The sequence below is a fragment of the Pleurodeles waltl genome, chromosome 9 (assembly GCF_031143425.1).
Source record: "Pleurodeles waltl isolate 20211129_DDA chromosome 9, aPleWal1.hap1.20221129, whole genome shotgun sequence".
In the NCBI taxonomy this organism is placed as follows: Eukaryota; Metazoa; Chordata; class Amphibia; order Caudata; family Salamandridae; genus Pleurodeles; species Pleurodeles waltl.
The window spans coordinates 1,012,731,382-1,012,747,222 of record NC_090448.1 but is presented as its reverse complement, the minus strand read 5'-3'; the positions used below and the strand labels follow the sequence as shown (position 1 = coordinate 1,012,747,222).

General features: G+C 45.0%; 1 protein-coding gene across 5 annotated transcripts in view; it reads right to left on the bottom strand.

The window, feature by feature from the left end:
* Positions 1–15,841, bottom strand: part of MIA2 (MIA SH3 domain ER export factor 2) — a 551,575-nt gene that overhangs the window by 40,626 nt on the left and 495,108 nt on the right. For all 5 annotated transcript variants that reach the window (XM_069208615.1, XM_069208616.1, XM_069208617.1 and 2 more), the window contains one exon: positions 218–352. In XM_069208615.1, the coding sequence (XP_069064716.1) occupies positions 218–352 (135 nt within the window). The remainder of the gene's footprint in view (positions 1–217; positions 353–15,841) is intronic.

The following is a 15,841-nucleotide window of genomic DNA, read 5'->3' as shown; positions in this document are numbered from 1 at the left end:
ATTCAGTCACAGAGAGATGGGCTCTTAGTACATGTAAACCTCTGCAACTTTGGAAGCTTTTCCTGACAGAAACAGCATCTTAATTCAACATAAATAAAAACATTGTACATAGGTCTAGTTCTTTACAGACAAGAAAACAATGTTTTGGTTAATAATGGTGTACAAGAAAGGATGGTGACCTTTCGTCACTAAATTCATATTCTGCATTTCAACTTACCTGCTCTGTCAAAAGAATGCATGTTATAGCCTCTTATAAGTTCTGCAGGTCCAGAGAACCTTCCAGAAATTGGGGGGTTGGGGTAATATTTTTCTTGCCTTCGAGGGTGGATGGGTGGATCAGGATAATGCTGGCCTGAAAGAAAATAAAACAGTCAAGTAAATTATGCAGGAAAAAACTGAATGACTTGAGGTACACCATGAAATACCACCACATATGGCCCCAGTTGCAGCAAGTTACTAAGGAGAGAGGAGGGTATTTGTGTCTGCAATATCTATATTTGGTTTTAAGGAAAGGATATTGTTAGCAGATAAACATGATTAATTGAAGTTCATATTGCAAACAGTGGAAATAAATATAGTTTATTATGAGCCATCACCATTATGTTTGCTGTGACACCCATACTATGTGTGTTGAAGTCCATTAAGCATGTCTCATTTATTTTAACCTCAAGGGATTCCTCTGGCACAATAAAATGCTAGCAGTAATCTCAACAGTAACATAGGGTTAAAAAGTAAGGTGGACACATAAAACTAATGTTAAAGAGCCTGGATAGTGCCTGAATGTGCTGAAAACCAACCAAGGGCAGTTGAACTATGTACTCTTCAGTGAACTCTTGAAAACTGACCTAATCACGCAAGCCAGGGACTGGTACGAACCTCATGTCGGTGGGGCAAAATAATGTAATTGGGGTGATATGTCATTTAGTCTGCCTTGAGCTGTACATAAAGCTAGTTATTTGTTCCCTCTCTTTATACTGACATTCCCCATTACTATGATCTGACTTCAGACCTTGTACTGATTTTACCTTCTACCTCAACCACATATATCAGTTATGTTCTCTGGCCCTATTACTACAAATGAACCATTATCCTAAATGTCATTAATCTGCTTACCTAAAACAATGAGTATCTCTTTCAAAATATTATGAAGTAGCCAAAAAGCAGCACGATTAGTACCCCAAGATGTATTAGGTCAGAAGGCTACATTTTAGACTGTAAGATAATTCTAATGAAACTACTTTGTTTAACAAGGGCACACACAATTAGAGAAGCCAAAACGTCACTGGTAAAATTAATATAATCAACATTACAAGCACAATCATCCCCAAAATATCTCATAACTTCAAAAGACGACATTAGTGATAACATATTTTTAAATGTAAAGAATGTAATGTGCAGAACCAAACTGGGCCTGACTGGGAATTGGAAGAACAGGAGAACCCAGATTTACAACTGATCACTAATACATTAGAAAAATTAGATGTGAAATTGCTTCTTTTCCTTTACTGTCTGTGCTGGCATAACACTCCACATACTATTAAGGTTATGTTGAGTGTCTCATTTTAATACTTTCTCCACTGTTTAACTCAGTTCCTGGATTCTTGGAAAACATTAAACCTTAGTGGCTGCAGTATGGAAATTAATGCACTAGTGTTAATCGAAGTGTAAGTAGAAGTGTACATAGAAAAATAAGCAGTGCACCAGGAAACCGCAGAGGGTTTGTTACTCAAGTACAGCTATCAGGCCTCTAAAACAGTGCTGGGATTTACCAACCAAGTGTCAGCACATGTACTGGCAATTTATCTGGTTAGACCAGTGGACCCAACTTTCTGAGTTGCTGCTGCCAGGTTCTAGATTCCCCCTTCCTTCATCTCTGAACAAGGAGTCAGTTCTACTTAAGAAAATAAAGGATTTGAATACCTTGGCTCCAGGCTGACACTTTGTGCTGTTTTGTATTGTATGCACCTTTACTGAAATATATAACCCAGCATACCTAGCCAAAACGAGGATTTCAGCCCTTCCTCATATTGCAAGAGATGTAACTAAATGCAAGGGTTGTAACTAAGTCCCCTGCAATTATAATATGTAAGGTAGAAGCCTTGCATCTAGTATATGTAAAGCAGAAAGTATTCCATATCTCACGATGAATGAAGACTCACAGTACATTATTATAAAGAAATGTGGAATTACCCTATGTGTCAAGTCCTGTGCCAGCTCCCCTCATTGTCCAATTGCCGCTGCCCCATGCCCCCTGGCAGCCCGCTGCTTTCTCCTGCCATTCTGCCTGCACTTTTTCCCACCTGCCCCCCCTACTACTACACCCCTCCCACCCCTCTCTGCTGATTAGGTGCAGGGTGCTGCAGAGCATTTTGCTGCCTTTTCTGCAGTTTTTTTGTCTTTTTCAGCTGTTTCCTTGTGCTCCCTGTCCCCCGCTGCCTTTTTTCCTCATCCTGCCCGTGCTTTTTCCCCACTGCCCCCCTCCCACCCCAGACCATTTTGCTGCCTTTTCTGTCACTTTTTAGGCCATTTCCAGCTGCTGCCCCGTGACCCTTGCCCTCCTCACTGCCTTTTTACAGCTGTTCTTCCCGTGCTTTTTCCCTGCCCGCCCCCTCCTACTGCACCCCTCCCACCCCAGAACCTACTTGATGGTGGTTGCTGCAGGACCGTGCTGCCAGCGCCCAAAGGCAAGCTGTTTACACCCATCTGTGCCCGGGCCGTGCAAGGAATCCTGGCTCTCCCTCCATCCACCCATAATCTACAGATGAACTCCAGGCTGTGGACCCCAAGAATCGGAACAACAATTACTGCATCTACTCCCCCGATCAGAGTTGGACCCTTCTCATGCCTCCAATGCCACTTCACCTGCAACACAGAGACCCTCACGCTCCAGCTCCGCTGCCTTCCAAGCCCAAAAAACAACTCCACTGCCTGCTGCTCAACGCACAATCCTTTTGCAAGCACACCACGGGATTATGGGACACAGGAATGTAGAATTTATATAGCCTGACACCCAGAACATATTGTTTGGGGTCAAGGACAACACATTTTCATGTTTATCTTGTCCTTGGGACAAGTAGGTCCAACACCCTGCAGCACAAAGCCTTTGGCTGGCAGTTTACAAGGAAGGAAGTTGTCTGCAGATATGGTGATATTTGTGTCCATATTTTAATGATGTTTGAACTTGTATTTATTGTTCATTAATGCAAAGCCTTTATTATTAGGGTGAGCACTCTAAATAAACGTTTTAAGGTCACACTTCACTAGTGACAGTGGTTCCAGTAAAAAAAATGTGTACACACCCGTTTGAAAAGTTTAACAATATGAGGCTATCTATAAAGCACCCAGAATTCTCTCTGGTTAGATGCAAATGTTTGCAGAAGCTTATAAGCAAGATTAATAATTATTTGCTTTCAAAATGAAATGTTCAGAAAAACATGCAAGCAGGAAAATAACTTTTTGCTAAATTACTGCAACATTTTAGGTACTATTTCTGTGAACCATAATTTCATAAATTTGTTGACACATGCTAGTATTTTCAAAAATATTCATAATGGAAAATCAGTGTAACTATTTTCAACAAGATTATGGGAAACATGAAAATAAACAAGGAGTGGTAAAACATCAGTCATTTGGTTATGTCAATGCGTCTCATGTTTTGACATGGATTTTGTAACACTTTATTGTTGTTGGAGCTGCCAGGTCCTTGCCATTATAACAAACACTGGCTAACAGCAAAAATAAAAATTATGGTCTCAAAAAGAACACATTGCCACAGTAGATCCTGGCAATGAACAAAACTACTATGTGTGTCAATATGCTTCTTGTGGAAGAACAGAAGGCTATCCCTCACAGTAAAGCCAGCCGATAGATGATAGAGAGAAAAATAGAAGTTTAATTAAAAAAATGTTTTGGTTAATGTGAGACCGAATTAGGGGCCCAATTCTTAAAGAAAGGCACAAAAGTGTACTCATGGTATATGTCTTTGCATTAGTGGCTTTCATGTAATCAAAAAAATGTACAGAAGCAGAGCAGGAATTCGTTCTCCTAGAAAATATTTGTGAACTGCATTTTAGCTAAAGCAAATATGCATGTGTAGATTTGCTCATGCTAAAATGTATTGTGTGTTTTAAAGTTCACTCTCCCTCTAACCACTTTTTTCCCAGCCCGGGGGAAAAGTCTACTTGTGCTCTTGTCAGGAGTAAATTTCCAATCTTTCTCAGTATGGGAAAAGATTAGAGAAAAGCTGATGAAAATCCTTAAAACATGGAAGTTAGTAAGTTTGCACAGACTCAAAGGCATTTCAGGCCTTAACTACTGCTTACTGCTTCCTACAGCCCCAGTATGTTGATCTGTGGAAAGGTGGCAAAATAAGGAAATTGCTATAGTTGGGCTTGAAATTGCTAGTATTCAAGCCATGCTTTAGTATTAAGCCTGGCATAATCATAGAGGCTATTATCAGAGCTCTTACATAATGAGATTGCTGCCATAATTTGTCGCTGCACTGCATTGCACCAAAGGGAGTACATTTTTTTACAAAACAAGTAGATTTAAGAAGCAACCTATCCCATGGACAAGTAGATATTTTGTTAAATTCCACACCCCTGGGGACATTATATCTGTAGCAAAGTAAGGTATAGTGTGCACAGAGTCCAGAGGCTTTTCAGAGGCTAAAGTAGATAATACTAATGCTCTCTTTTGTGGTAGTGTGGTCGAGCAGTTAGGCTGATCATAGGGCAGTGCTAAGCACTTGCTGTACACACAATCAAAAAATGAGGCACACACTCAATGGTTATCTCCAGTCCAATGTTTTACGTATCAAAAAATATACTTTATTACTTTATTTCTAGAACCAAAAGGATCACTGATGCAGGTATGTACAGTTTCAAGAATATATCACTTTCGGGTACCAAATGCACTTTGTTTGAAATTCACAGTTTTCGGGTAAGTAATACTTTTCAATATAAAAAATGGATACTTAGTGCAATTTTCATTGAAGGCAATGCAGTCCTAGAGGACACAGGTTACAGGTAAGTACTAGACATACAGTCCCAATCTTCGGGGGTTTAGGTGTCCACAAAGCAAATGTTAGGAAGACACCAAGGGTGCACCACCAGCAATATAGGGCCGGGTGCTGAGATCAAATATAGTGTTGGGCACCCAATGGAATGCTATGGAGACTGGGGGTACTTCTGAGTGAACTGTTTGCAGGTAAGTATCCGCGGTCTCAGTGCATGGGACCTGGAGGGTTTAGATCAGCACCGAGGGGCCACAGTAAGCTCCAAACACACCCAAAACTCCAGGCTCATAAAGAGACTGCAGGCTTGGGCGAAGGGGTCAGCTGACGAAGACCATCGGCTGGACAGGTAAGTTGAGGCTCCTCTGGACATCAATGGACCATCGGCTGGGTTCCCCAAGGCCATGGGGCTGCAGGTGCAGGGGGTACCTTTATGCATCTACTATCTTCATCGGATCCGGTCGCAGTCAGGGGGTCCTCTGAATTTAGGCTGCAGGTATCATTGTGGTGGCCAGGAGGGGTCAATCAGGGGTGGACTCTAGGTTGGAATCGCCTGGGGACTCTCTCTGCTCAGGTGGACTACCTGGACTCAGGCTGTGGGTGTCGGTGCAGAGAGGGCAGGACTTCCGGATCCAGAAGGCTTTAGAGTCCTTGCTGGAGGTTTCTTTGTGGACAGGGACGCTGTCCTTGGAAGATCTTGGTCTTTAAGGAAGGCAGGCAGTACTTTGAGGGTTTGTAGAGGTTGAAGGTCCTGCAAGGCAATTTGTCTTCTTGTAGCAGGAGTCTTGAAGCTGCAGACAGGCCAGTAGGGTTGGGGCCAAGTCAGTTGTCGTCTTCTCTGCTGGTGTGGCTTTTCAGTCCTTCTTCTTCTTTAGGTCGCCAAAAATCTCTAAAGCAAGGTTCAGGGGTGCCCATAAATTCTAGATTTAGGGGCATTACAGAGGTCAGTAGCCAATGGCTACTGACCCTGATGGTGGCTACACCCTTCCTGTGCCCACTCCCTTTAGGGAGGAGAGCACATACCTAACCCTATTAGCTACCACCCTCCAAAACAAGATGGAGGATTCTGCCAGGAGGGGCTCACCTCAGCTGTGGGCACCCTAGGGATGGTCCCAGCTGGAGTGGGCACTCCTCCTGGTGCTTACTAATTTTCCAGCCGACCTGTCGCCAAAAGTGGGGCTTGGTCTGGGAAGTGGGCATCTCCACTAGCTGGAGTGCCCAAAGGCAGCAGAACGAAACGCAGGAGCCTTTGAGGCTCACGCCAAGTGTTGTTGTTCCTGTAGGGGGGGAGGTGTGAAGCACCTCCACCCAGAGCAAGCTTTGTCCCTGACTCCTGAAGGCACAAAGACTCTCACCCCATCGGGTCAGGAACTTGTCTGGTAGTGGCAGGCTGAGACACACTAGAAAGTTGGGTGAATTTCATGGGGCATCTCTATGATGTCCTTTGTGTGCATTTTAGAATAAATCCAACACTGGCATCAGTGTGGGTTTATTGAGCTGAGACGTCTGATCCCAAATGTCCCGGTCTACAGTGAAGCCATCATGGAGCTGTGGCGTTTGTAATGACAACCTCCCTGCCCATGTACTCAATATGTCTGCACTGCACTTACAGGGTCTAAGAAGGGACTTAAACAATGTAGGGGCATATTGCTTATGCAGCTAAACCCTCACCTGTGGTGTAGTGCACCCTGCCTTAGTGCTGTAAGGCCTGTCGTTTGTGGGCATGGCACCCAGAGAGGGATGCCATGTCGTCTTTACCTTTGTTGCCCCACTAACACACCCAATCTGCAAAGGCAGTGTGCATGTGTTTGGTGAAGAGTCCCTTAGAGAGGCATACTACATGCTGCAGCCCTTGGGGACCCTCTCTGATCACAGGACACTTGGTCCCACTGGTGCCTTTTACAAGGGACTTAGCTGTGTGCCAGAAGTGTGCCAATTGTGGAAGCAATGATACAGTTTATGGGAAGAAAACAGGTACTGGGGCCTGGTTAGCAGGATCCCAGCACACACTCAGTCAAGTTAACATCAGGTATCAGGCAAAAAGTAGGGTGGTAACCATGCCAAAAGGGGCACTTTCCTAAAGCATCTACACTGGACCTGATGTTCATCGCCGAGACCTGATTCACGCCTGCCTCCGCCCCTGACATTACCTATGCCACCCGCAAGGATAAAAAACTGATCCACAAATACCGCCATAACAAGCATGGAGGAGGCTTCATCATCATGCATAAGGAAAAGCGCCTGTGCACCACCTTCGAAGATGAGGCATCCCAACTCATAGAACACATAAACTTCCTTATCCAAATCGATGCCAAAACAACCATCAGGGTAACTCTTGTGTACAGACCCCAGGAACACCTCCCCCGCATTCTGCAAGGCCGTCACCGACCTCATCGCCCCCTTAGCCATCGACGCGACAGACAACCTATTCCTAGGAGACCTGAATTTCCATCTAGACGACCTCAGCGATCACACCACCACCAATTTCCTGGACAACCTAAGCAACATCAGACTTAAACTACTAGTCACGAGTCAGAAACACACACAGACACACACACAGCACACCCTGGACCGCATCCTCACAATCTGCAAAAAACTCAAGTTCAGCCACACAACGGAGCTCTCTTGGACTGACCACCACCTGGTTCACTTCGCCATAACCAGCAAACCGGAGTTGCTCAACACAGCTCTCCCCCCCCAGCCTTTCCACAGCTGGGGAAAAATTACCCAATGGACCACCGCCCTCCAGGCCAGCAAACCCATCCTCTCTGGTAACCTCGAACAAGACGACAGGAACCTCTCCAAACAGATCATCAACAATGACAACAAATCTGCCCACATAAAGAGCTCTAACCCCAAAAGATCCAGCAAGCCCGCAAGTTGATCCACCCCTGAACTACACACACTAAAGAGAGAATGCAAAAGGCTAGAAAGACGGTGGTGTTGTAGCTTGGGCCGCGCAGACTGGACCACCTACAAAAGTGCGCTGATTAAATATCATGTCCACCTCAAAGAAGCAAAAAAGATTGCCTTACTCAGTTGCATCGAGGAAAGCACCAACTGCCCGAAGGAAGTCTTCAAGATCTTCAAAGAATTCTCCTGCCCAGCAGCCACCGAAAACGCAATCCAACCCACCCAGGCCCTCTGCGACTCACTAGCCGACTACTTCCACAACAAAATCACAGCAATCTACAAGAACTTTCAACCCCCAACCCACCAGCATCGAACACCTACTAACCCCATCTTAGGACTCGCCCAGCCATCACATCACTGACTGGAAGCCACTATCCATCATGAACACAACCCACTCCGGCTCACCCAACGACCCCTCCCCACATTACATCTTCACCTGGGCCAGAAGGAAATCAGCAATATCCTCTCTCCGATCATCTGCACCTCCATCAGGACTGCCACATCCCCGAAGCATGGAAACAAGTAGAGGTCAAGCCACTCCAGAAGAAACCATTGGCTGACCCCAGTGAACTCAAAAATTACTGCCCCATCTCTCTGCTCCCGAACACATGGAAAAACACAACCTACTTGAGTCCTCACAATGTGGTTTCCACTACAACCACAGCATCAAGACCACCCTTATTGCCACAACGAACATCAGATCGGTCCTCAACCACGGACCATAAATAGCAGAGTGAAGCATGCCTCCCTGCTGGGCTTTGTTTTGCTTCCTGATCTCAGCATCTGACTTGGCAGTCCAGCCCCTGCTGTCACCCTCGTATTCAGGACTTTTGAGCCAATTATTTTCTTCATTCCTGTACCAGCTGACACAAGGCATTCCTCCAGCACCCCGGAAAAGACTGCAGCTAGGCGACTAGTATTCTCCACGGAGTTTGTTCTTTGAGCGCCATACTTTCCTAGAACAGCTGGTGTATTTCATACCTCGATTTTGGCAGAGTGCTTATCTTGAAGAGACAAATGCATTTCGGAACATTCTTCATTATTATTGTAGTTACTTGCCTAAATGTACTTCAGGAAATCTGCCTGAGCTCAAGTTCTACAAAAAGTGACAGTGCAATTTTAAAAGAGCATTTACGTGACTTTTCTTTCTCTAATAGCATAACTCTTGGATTTAAATTGTGTCATTCATGCCTATGTTTCAGGTTTGAGCAATTTGCTTTTTGAAGGGTTTTACACACACACACAGTGAAACCAAATCAAACTGTGCCACCCTAACTGTTTGAACCCAGAGTGGACATTTGTATTTCTTGGATTGTTTTTGTTCCTTTTAGTTTAACCCTATGCATGCAGGAAAGTTATATGTGATATAATGAATGCCCTTGTTTGTCTTTCTTGTGCATGATAAGTGCAACCACAGTTCTAATTGTAGTGTGCAACAGTGAATCTTTGTGAAGCCAGCCCTAGTGTCGCAGTACTTATTGTTATGGTACTCAGTTTGGGTTTTTGGTAATGCAGTGTTAGTAATTGTGCAAACAGTTATTATTATCCAAGGAAAGTGCTGGAGCATCCCGGTGTTCTTCTATTGCTCCTGTGCCCATATCAGAAAGAGAGATTCAGTTTCAAGGAAGTTGAGTGCAATAACTCTGCTATCACTCTGTCAACAACGACCTGCCCCCACCGAAGATACAGGGTGCCTGGCTGGACCGGCAAGACATGGCAGTGTTTTGTCTCTTTCCCTTCTACTCCCCCTTTCCTTTTGGGACACCTGCTGCGGTTTCTGTATCCACCAGGAAGTGCTGTGAGGTGTTCCCTGGGGGTCGGGGCATACCATAGCTCCTGCAGACATCCAGCTTTTCAGGTGAGTAGCCCCATCTCGACATAAAGCCAAGCCACAACATACAGGGCTGCCTGGGTGATGGATTCCTCAATGGGTACTTGCAAAGGTTTAGCACAGGCTTTACCAGCTGATCAGGATGCTCCATCTTTATTAGATTTAACTAGGGCCCTAGCGGGATTACAGAAGGAAGTTCTTTCCTTAAAGCAAGAGAACCTGGAGTTGCACACTGACCTACAGCAAATAAACCACAAGACACCCCCTGGGGAGGAGTCAAACTAAAACAAAGATCTCCAGTACTACAGGCCCCTCGGTTTGACCCGTCTAATCATGTTCCTAGACCCAATTCAGGCCCAACGACTTCCACCACACAACCCATGCAGGTAATGGTCACAATACCAACCCCTGTGCCCTTAGCTCCTCCAGAAATGTTTTTGGGAGATAGTGCCAAGTTCAACATTTTCCTTAACCAGTACCAGCTACAGTTTTATGTCGGGCTGCTGCATTCCCCAACGATGCTGCAAAGGTAGCTTTTATTATCTCTTATTTGGGAGGCAATGCAGCTAATTGGTGTATTCCGCTGGTGGAGCGCAATGACCCTATACTGTAAGATTTCAACCGGTTCAAGGAAGCCTTGAGGAAACTGTTAGCCAAACACCTCTTTGTGCAAGCCAGTGACAATGAGTTGCTGAATTTGCGCCAGGGAAACAAGGATCTACTGTCCTATATCACCGCTTTCAATCGGTTGGTGGCAGAGACTGAGTGGCCCGAGGAGAAGAGGACCTCCCTTTTCTCTAGTGGCCTTCGGGACGATCTCAAGGATGTTCTAGCCCAATTTGTGGAAACTCCTACGGAGTGTTCCGAGTTCATTGACCTGGTGGTACGATTGGATCACCGCTTGACTGAATGTAAGGGGTAAAAATTCCAGGGTGACGCACGCTTAGTGGTGCTCAAAACTGATAAAAAGGAGTCCACCATTCGCACTCATGATGTAAATTGGCAGTATGCGGGGCTCACTATCTAAGGAAGAGAAAGAACGTAGGAAAAAATTTAAACTGTCTTTATACTGCGGTAAGGCAGGGCATTTTGCTCGGGAATGTCCTAAGAAGCCTACTGCTCCAAAGAAAGCCATCGGAGCAGTAACAAGGCCTGAATTCTCTCTTCCTGACCAGGCGGAAAACTAACTGGCTCGATAACTTGTGAGACCATTTTATTGAGCGCTTCTTTCAATATGGTCTCACATCTTCAGGCTAATACCACCAGTCTAGTACCTCGACATCTAACTCTTATTGTGACCTTAGTGTTGTCCCCTCAGGTTCGTAAGGTCATTCCCATATTGCTTGACTCTGGGGCTACCGGAAACTTTATAGTCTTTGGTTTGTCTAAAACCCTAAATATTACGACTGTCAGAAAAGACGTCCCTGAACCAGTCAGAGCCGTGGATGGCTCAGAATTGTCCTCCGGGCTTATCGTTTATCAAACAACACCCTTGTCCATGCTTTGTGCAAACAACCATACAGAACAAAACAGTTTGACCTCATAGATACCCCAGTATTTGCAGCCATTTTGGGGATACCCTGGCTTCAGTTACACAATCCTAAAATTGACTGGGCAGCAAGGACACTGACATTAGACTCTAAACATTGCTGGCACTCCTGTTACCAAGACAAACCATTACTAGTGACACCCTTCCACTGTGGGTCCACACATAGTATGGCTATCAAGCCGGATGACACACTGGCCATTCCTGCACCGTATAAAGACTTCTATGATGTCTTTAGTGAACAAAAGGCACCCAGCTGCTGCCACACAGGTCATACGACTGTCGTATAGACTTGATTCCAGGGGCGATGCTACCATGTAGTAGGGTGTATGCACTTTCTGAGCCTGAGAATCGATACCTGAGATACTACCTGGATGATCTATTGGCTAAGGGTTTCATTCGTCATTCAACATGACCAGTATCGTCGTCTTTGTTCTTCGTGCCCAAGAAGAATACCGAGCTGCGCGTCTGTATAGATTATCGCGCAGTGAACAAAGTGATCATAAAAAAAATCAGTATCCTCTTCCGTTGATCCCAGTACTTTTAGAATAGGTACGTCAGTCGACCATTTATACTAAACTCGGCCTCCGGGGCGCCTACCACTTGATCCAAGTGATGAAGGGGGATGAGTGGAAGACAGCGTTCCGAGCTAAATTCGGACTCTTCGAGTACACAGTGATGCCCTTTGGGTTGTGTATAACGCTCCTGCAGCGTTTCAATTTTTCATCAATGAAGTGCTGCAGGAGTTTCTGGATGTGTGTGTAGTGGTATACATAGACGAAATTTTGATCTATTCGTCTTCCACTGAGGAACATATAGGGCATGTAAGAGCGGTTTTACAACGGCTTTGTGAGTATCATTTCTTCGCCAAGCTGGAAAAATTTGTTTTTCACGCTACAACTGTAGAATTCCTGTGATATGTGATCACTCCCGATGGAATTTCCACCATGGATAGGTCCAAGGTACAGGCCATACTGGATTGGGTAACCCCAAGATCAATCAAGGAAGTTCAACAGTTTTTGGGCTTTGCAAATTTTTATCGGAGATTTATACCCCACTTTTTTACTGTGGTATCTCCCATACCTCGTCTCCTATGAAAGGGGGTTAAGTTCCTCTGCGATGCATAAGCTGAGAAAGCCTTCCAACATCTTAAAAACACATTCACTGAAGCACTCATTCTCCATCATCCCGACCCGGCTCAGACATTTTTTGTGGAAGCAGACGCTTCCCAAATGGCAGTGGGTGGTGTCTTGTCCCAACGAGATCCTGAGTCTGGGCATTTCCATCCAGTAGCTTACTTCTCAAAGAAATTGCTACCCGCAGAGCAAAATTACATGGTGGCGGAGCGGGAACTTCGGGCCATCAAGCTTGCCTTCCAGGAAATGCGTCACCACCTACTAGGAGCTAGACACACAATAAATATTTGCACAGATCACTGTAATTTACAGTTGTATCAAGCGACCAAGGCCCTGACACCTCTTAAATTACACTGGCTTCTATTCTTTAAAGAGTCTGACTTCGTAATCACCTATAGGCCGGTACTACACAACAAAAGGCAGACACGTTGTCTAGGATGGGTTTCTCCTCTGATGTTGCGCTACAACAGGTCAGAAGCATTATACCCCCAGAAAAAATCATGGCTGTGTGCACTTCCCAAGAGTTCCTTGAGAAAATATGGGCAGCCCTGTTCAACTGATTTGTATGAAGAAGAGGGTTTACTATACCATGCGGATCAGTTGTACGTCCTTACCAAGAATTACGGGCTACAATGTTACATTGGGGACATGATTCTGTCCTCGCAGGTCACCCGGGTGAGAAAAAGATGTTAGATCTCTGTCAAATATGGTTTTGGTGGCCCTCACTTGTGCAGGATATCAGAAGCTACGTCCAGACTTGTTCCACCTGTCTTTGGGCTAAAACCCCACTTACTCCAGCCACAGGATTGTTACTTCCCATGCCAATTCCGGTGGCCAAATGGCATACCATAAGTATGGATTTTATTTCTGACCGCCCAGCTTCCAATGGACACACTGTCATATGGGTGCTTGTAGATTACCTAACTAAAATGGCTCATTTTTCTCCATTAAAATGCCTCCCTACGGCTTCCAAGCTCTCTGATTTGTTTGTCCAACACATTATACGGCTTCATGGGTTGCCCACCACAATTGTTTCTGATCGTGGACCCCAATTTATATCACGGTTTTGGCGCAGCTTCTGTTCCTCTGTTGGTATGGACGTCCGCTTGTCCTCTGCATATCATCCACAAACGGATGGGCAGAGTGAACATGCCAACCAATCGCTGGAGCAAATCCTGAGATGTTACATTGACACATGGTCTACTGAGTGGGATAAGGCTTTACCTCTTGTTGAATTTGTATATAAAAACAGTGTCCACATGGCCACAGGAGTATCCCCATTTTGCCGTTTGTTTGGTCTGCACCCGAGAATGCTACCTATAACTGGGTCCCAAACATCCACAAGAGTCCCATCAGTACAGAAACACCATAAAGAGTTACAGGAGATTCAAAAACAAGTACACCACCATTTTAAACTCTACCAAGCTCAAGTAAAAAAACAAGCAGACAAAAGAAGGAGACCTAGTCCCTCTTATCAGATAGGAGATCAGGTGTGGCTCTCATCCAAAAATCTCCATCTTGCAGGATGCAGATAATTAAACCTCCGATTTCTAGACCCCTTTCCTATTGCCAAAATCATCAATCCTGTGGTAGTAGAACTGACACTGCCAGATGATTTCAAGGTACACCCTGTGTTTCATGTGGCGTTACTCCGTCCCTATTCCCCTGATACCCGCGATGCCCCACCACGTACCCCAGTAAAAGTACACGGGCAATGGGAATTTGAAGTGGCCAAAATTCTTGACTCCAGGCGCGTCTGTGGTGTTCTATACTATTTATTGGCTTGGAAAGGCCTGAGGACAATTCCTGTGAACCGGCGTCCACAGTTCATGCTCCACGTCTTACTAAAAAATTCCATCTCCTGCACCCTTCCAAGCCCCGCCCTTTGAGAGGGTCATTGGTAGGGAGGACTGTCAGGAATCCCCAACGTGCCACCTCCGTTATCTGTCAGCATCCCCAGGGATGAGGGTTAATTCATATCTCTGTTCTTGGTTAAACCTTCATGTTTCTAAGTAAACATAATGTATTGTGTTACACAAATGGTTTTATCAATGCTTGTTTTACCAATGCTTGTTTGCTAATGTGAGCAGATGTAGACATGTGCTTCTAAATGGGTGTGGTGACTCATCCACATATGGAAACTCAACTGCTTTCCTGATTGGCTATAAATAGCAGAGTGAAGCATGCCTCCCTGCTTGGCTTTGTTTTGCTTCCTGATCTCAGCATCTGACTTGGCAGTCCAGCCCCTGCTGTCACCCTCGTATTCAGGACTTTTGAGGCAATTCTTTTCTTCGTTCCTGTACCAGCTGACACCAGGCATTTCTCCAGCACTCCGGAAAAGACTGAAGCTAAGTGACTAGTATTCTCCAGGGAGTTTGTTCTTTGAGCGCCGTGCTTTCCTTCAACAGGTGGTGTATTTCAGACCTCGTATTTTGGCAGAGTGCTTATCTTGAAGAGACAAATGCATTTCTGAACATTCTACATTATTATTGTAGTTACTTGCCTAAATGTGCTTCAGGAAATCTGCTTGAGCTCAAGTACTACAAAAAGTGACAGTGCAATTTTAAAAGAGCATCGATGTGACTTTTCTTTCTCTAATAGCATAACTCTTGGAATTAAATTGTGTCATTCACGCCTGTGTTTCAGGTTTGAGAAATTTGCTTTTTGAAGGGTTTTTCACACACACAGTGAGACCAAACTGTGCCACCCTGTTTGAACCAAGAGTGAACATTGTATTTCTTGGATTGTTTTTGTTCCTTTTAGTTTAACCCTACGCATGCAGGAAAGTTATATGTGATATAATTAATGCCCTTGTTTGTCTTTCCTGTGCAGGATAAGTGCAACCACAGTTCTAATTGTAGTGTTCAACAGTGAATCTCTGTGAAGCCAGCCCTAGTGTTGCAGTACTTATTGTTATGGTACTCAGTTTGGCTTTTTGGTAATGCAGTGTTAGTAATTATGCCAACGGTTATTATTATCCAAGAAAAGTGCTGGAGCATCCCAGTGTTTTTCTACCGCTCCCGTGCCCGTATCAGAAAGAGAGATTCAGTTTCAAGGAAGTTGAGTGCCCTAACTCTTCTATCACTGTCAACAACGACCCCCCCCGCCCGAAGATACAGGGTGCCTGGCTGGACCGGCAAGACGTGGCAGTGTTTTGTCTCTTTCTCTTCCACTCCCCTTTTCGTTTTGGGACACCTGCCGGGGTTTCTGTGTCCACAAGGAAGTGCAGAGAGGTGTTTCAGGAGGTCGGGGGCATACCATCGCCCCTGCAGAAATCCTGCTTTTCAGGTAAGTGGCCCCATCTCGACAGTGCTGGCCAAGATTGTTCATTTCCATGGACTCAAAATCATCTCTTACGCAAATGACACCCAACTAATACTCTCCCTCGCTGAAGACCACCA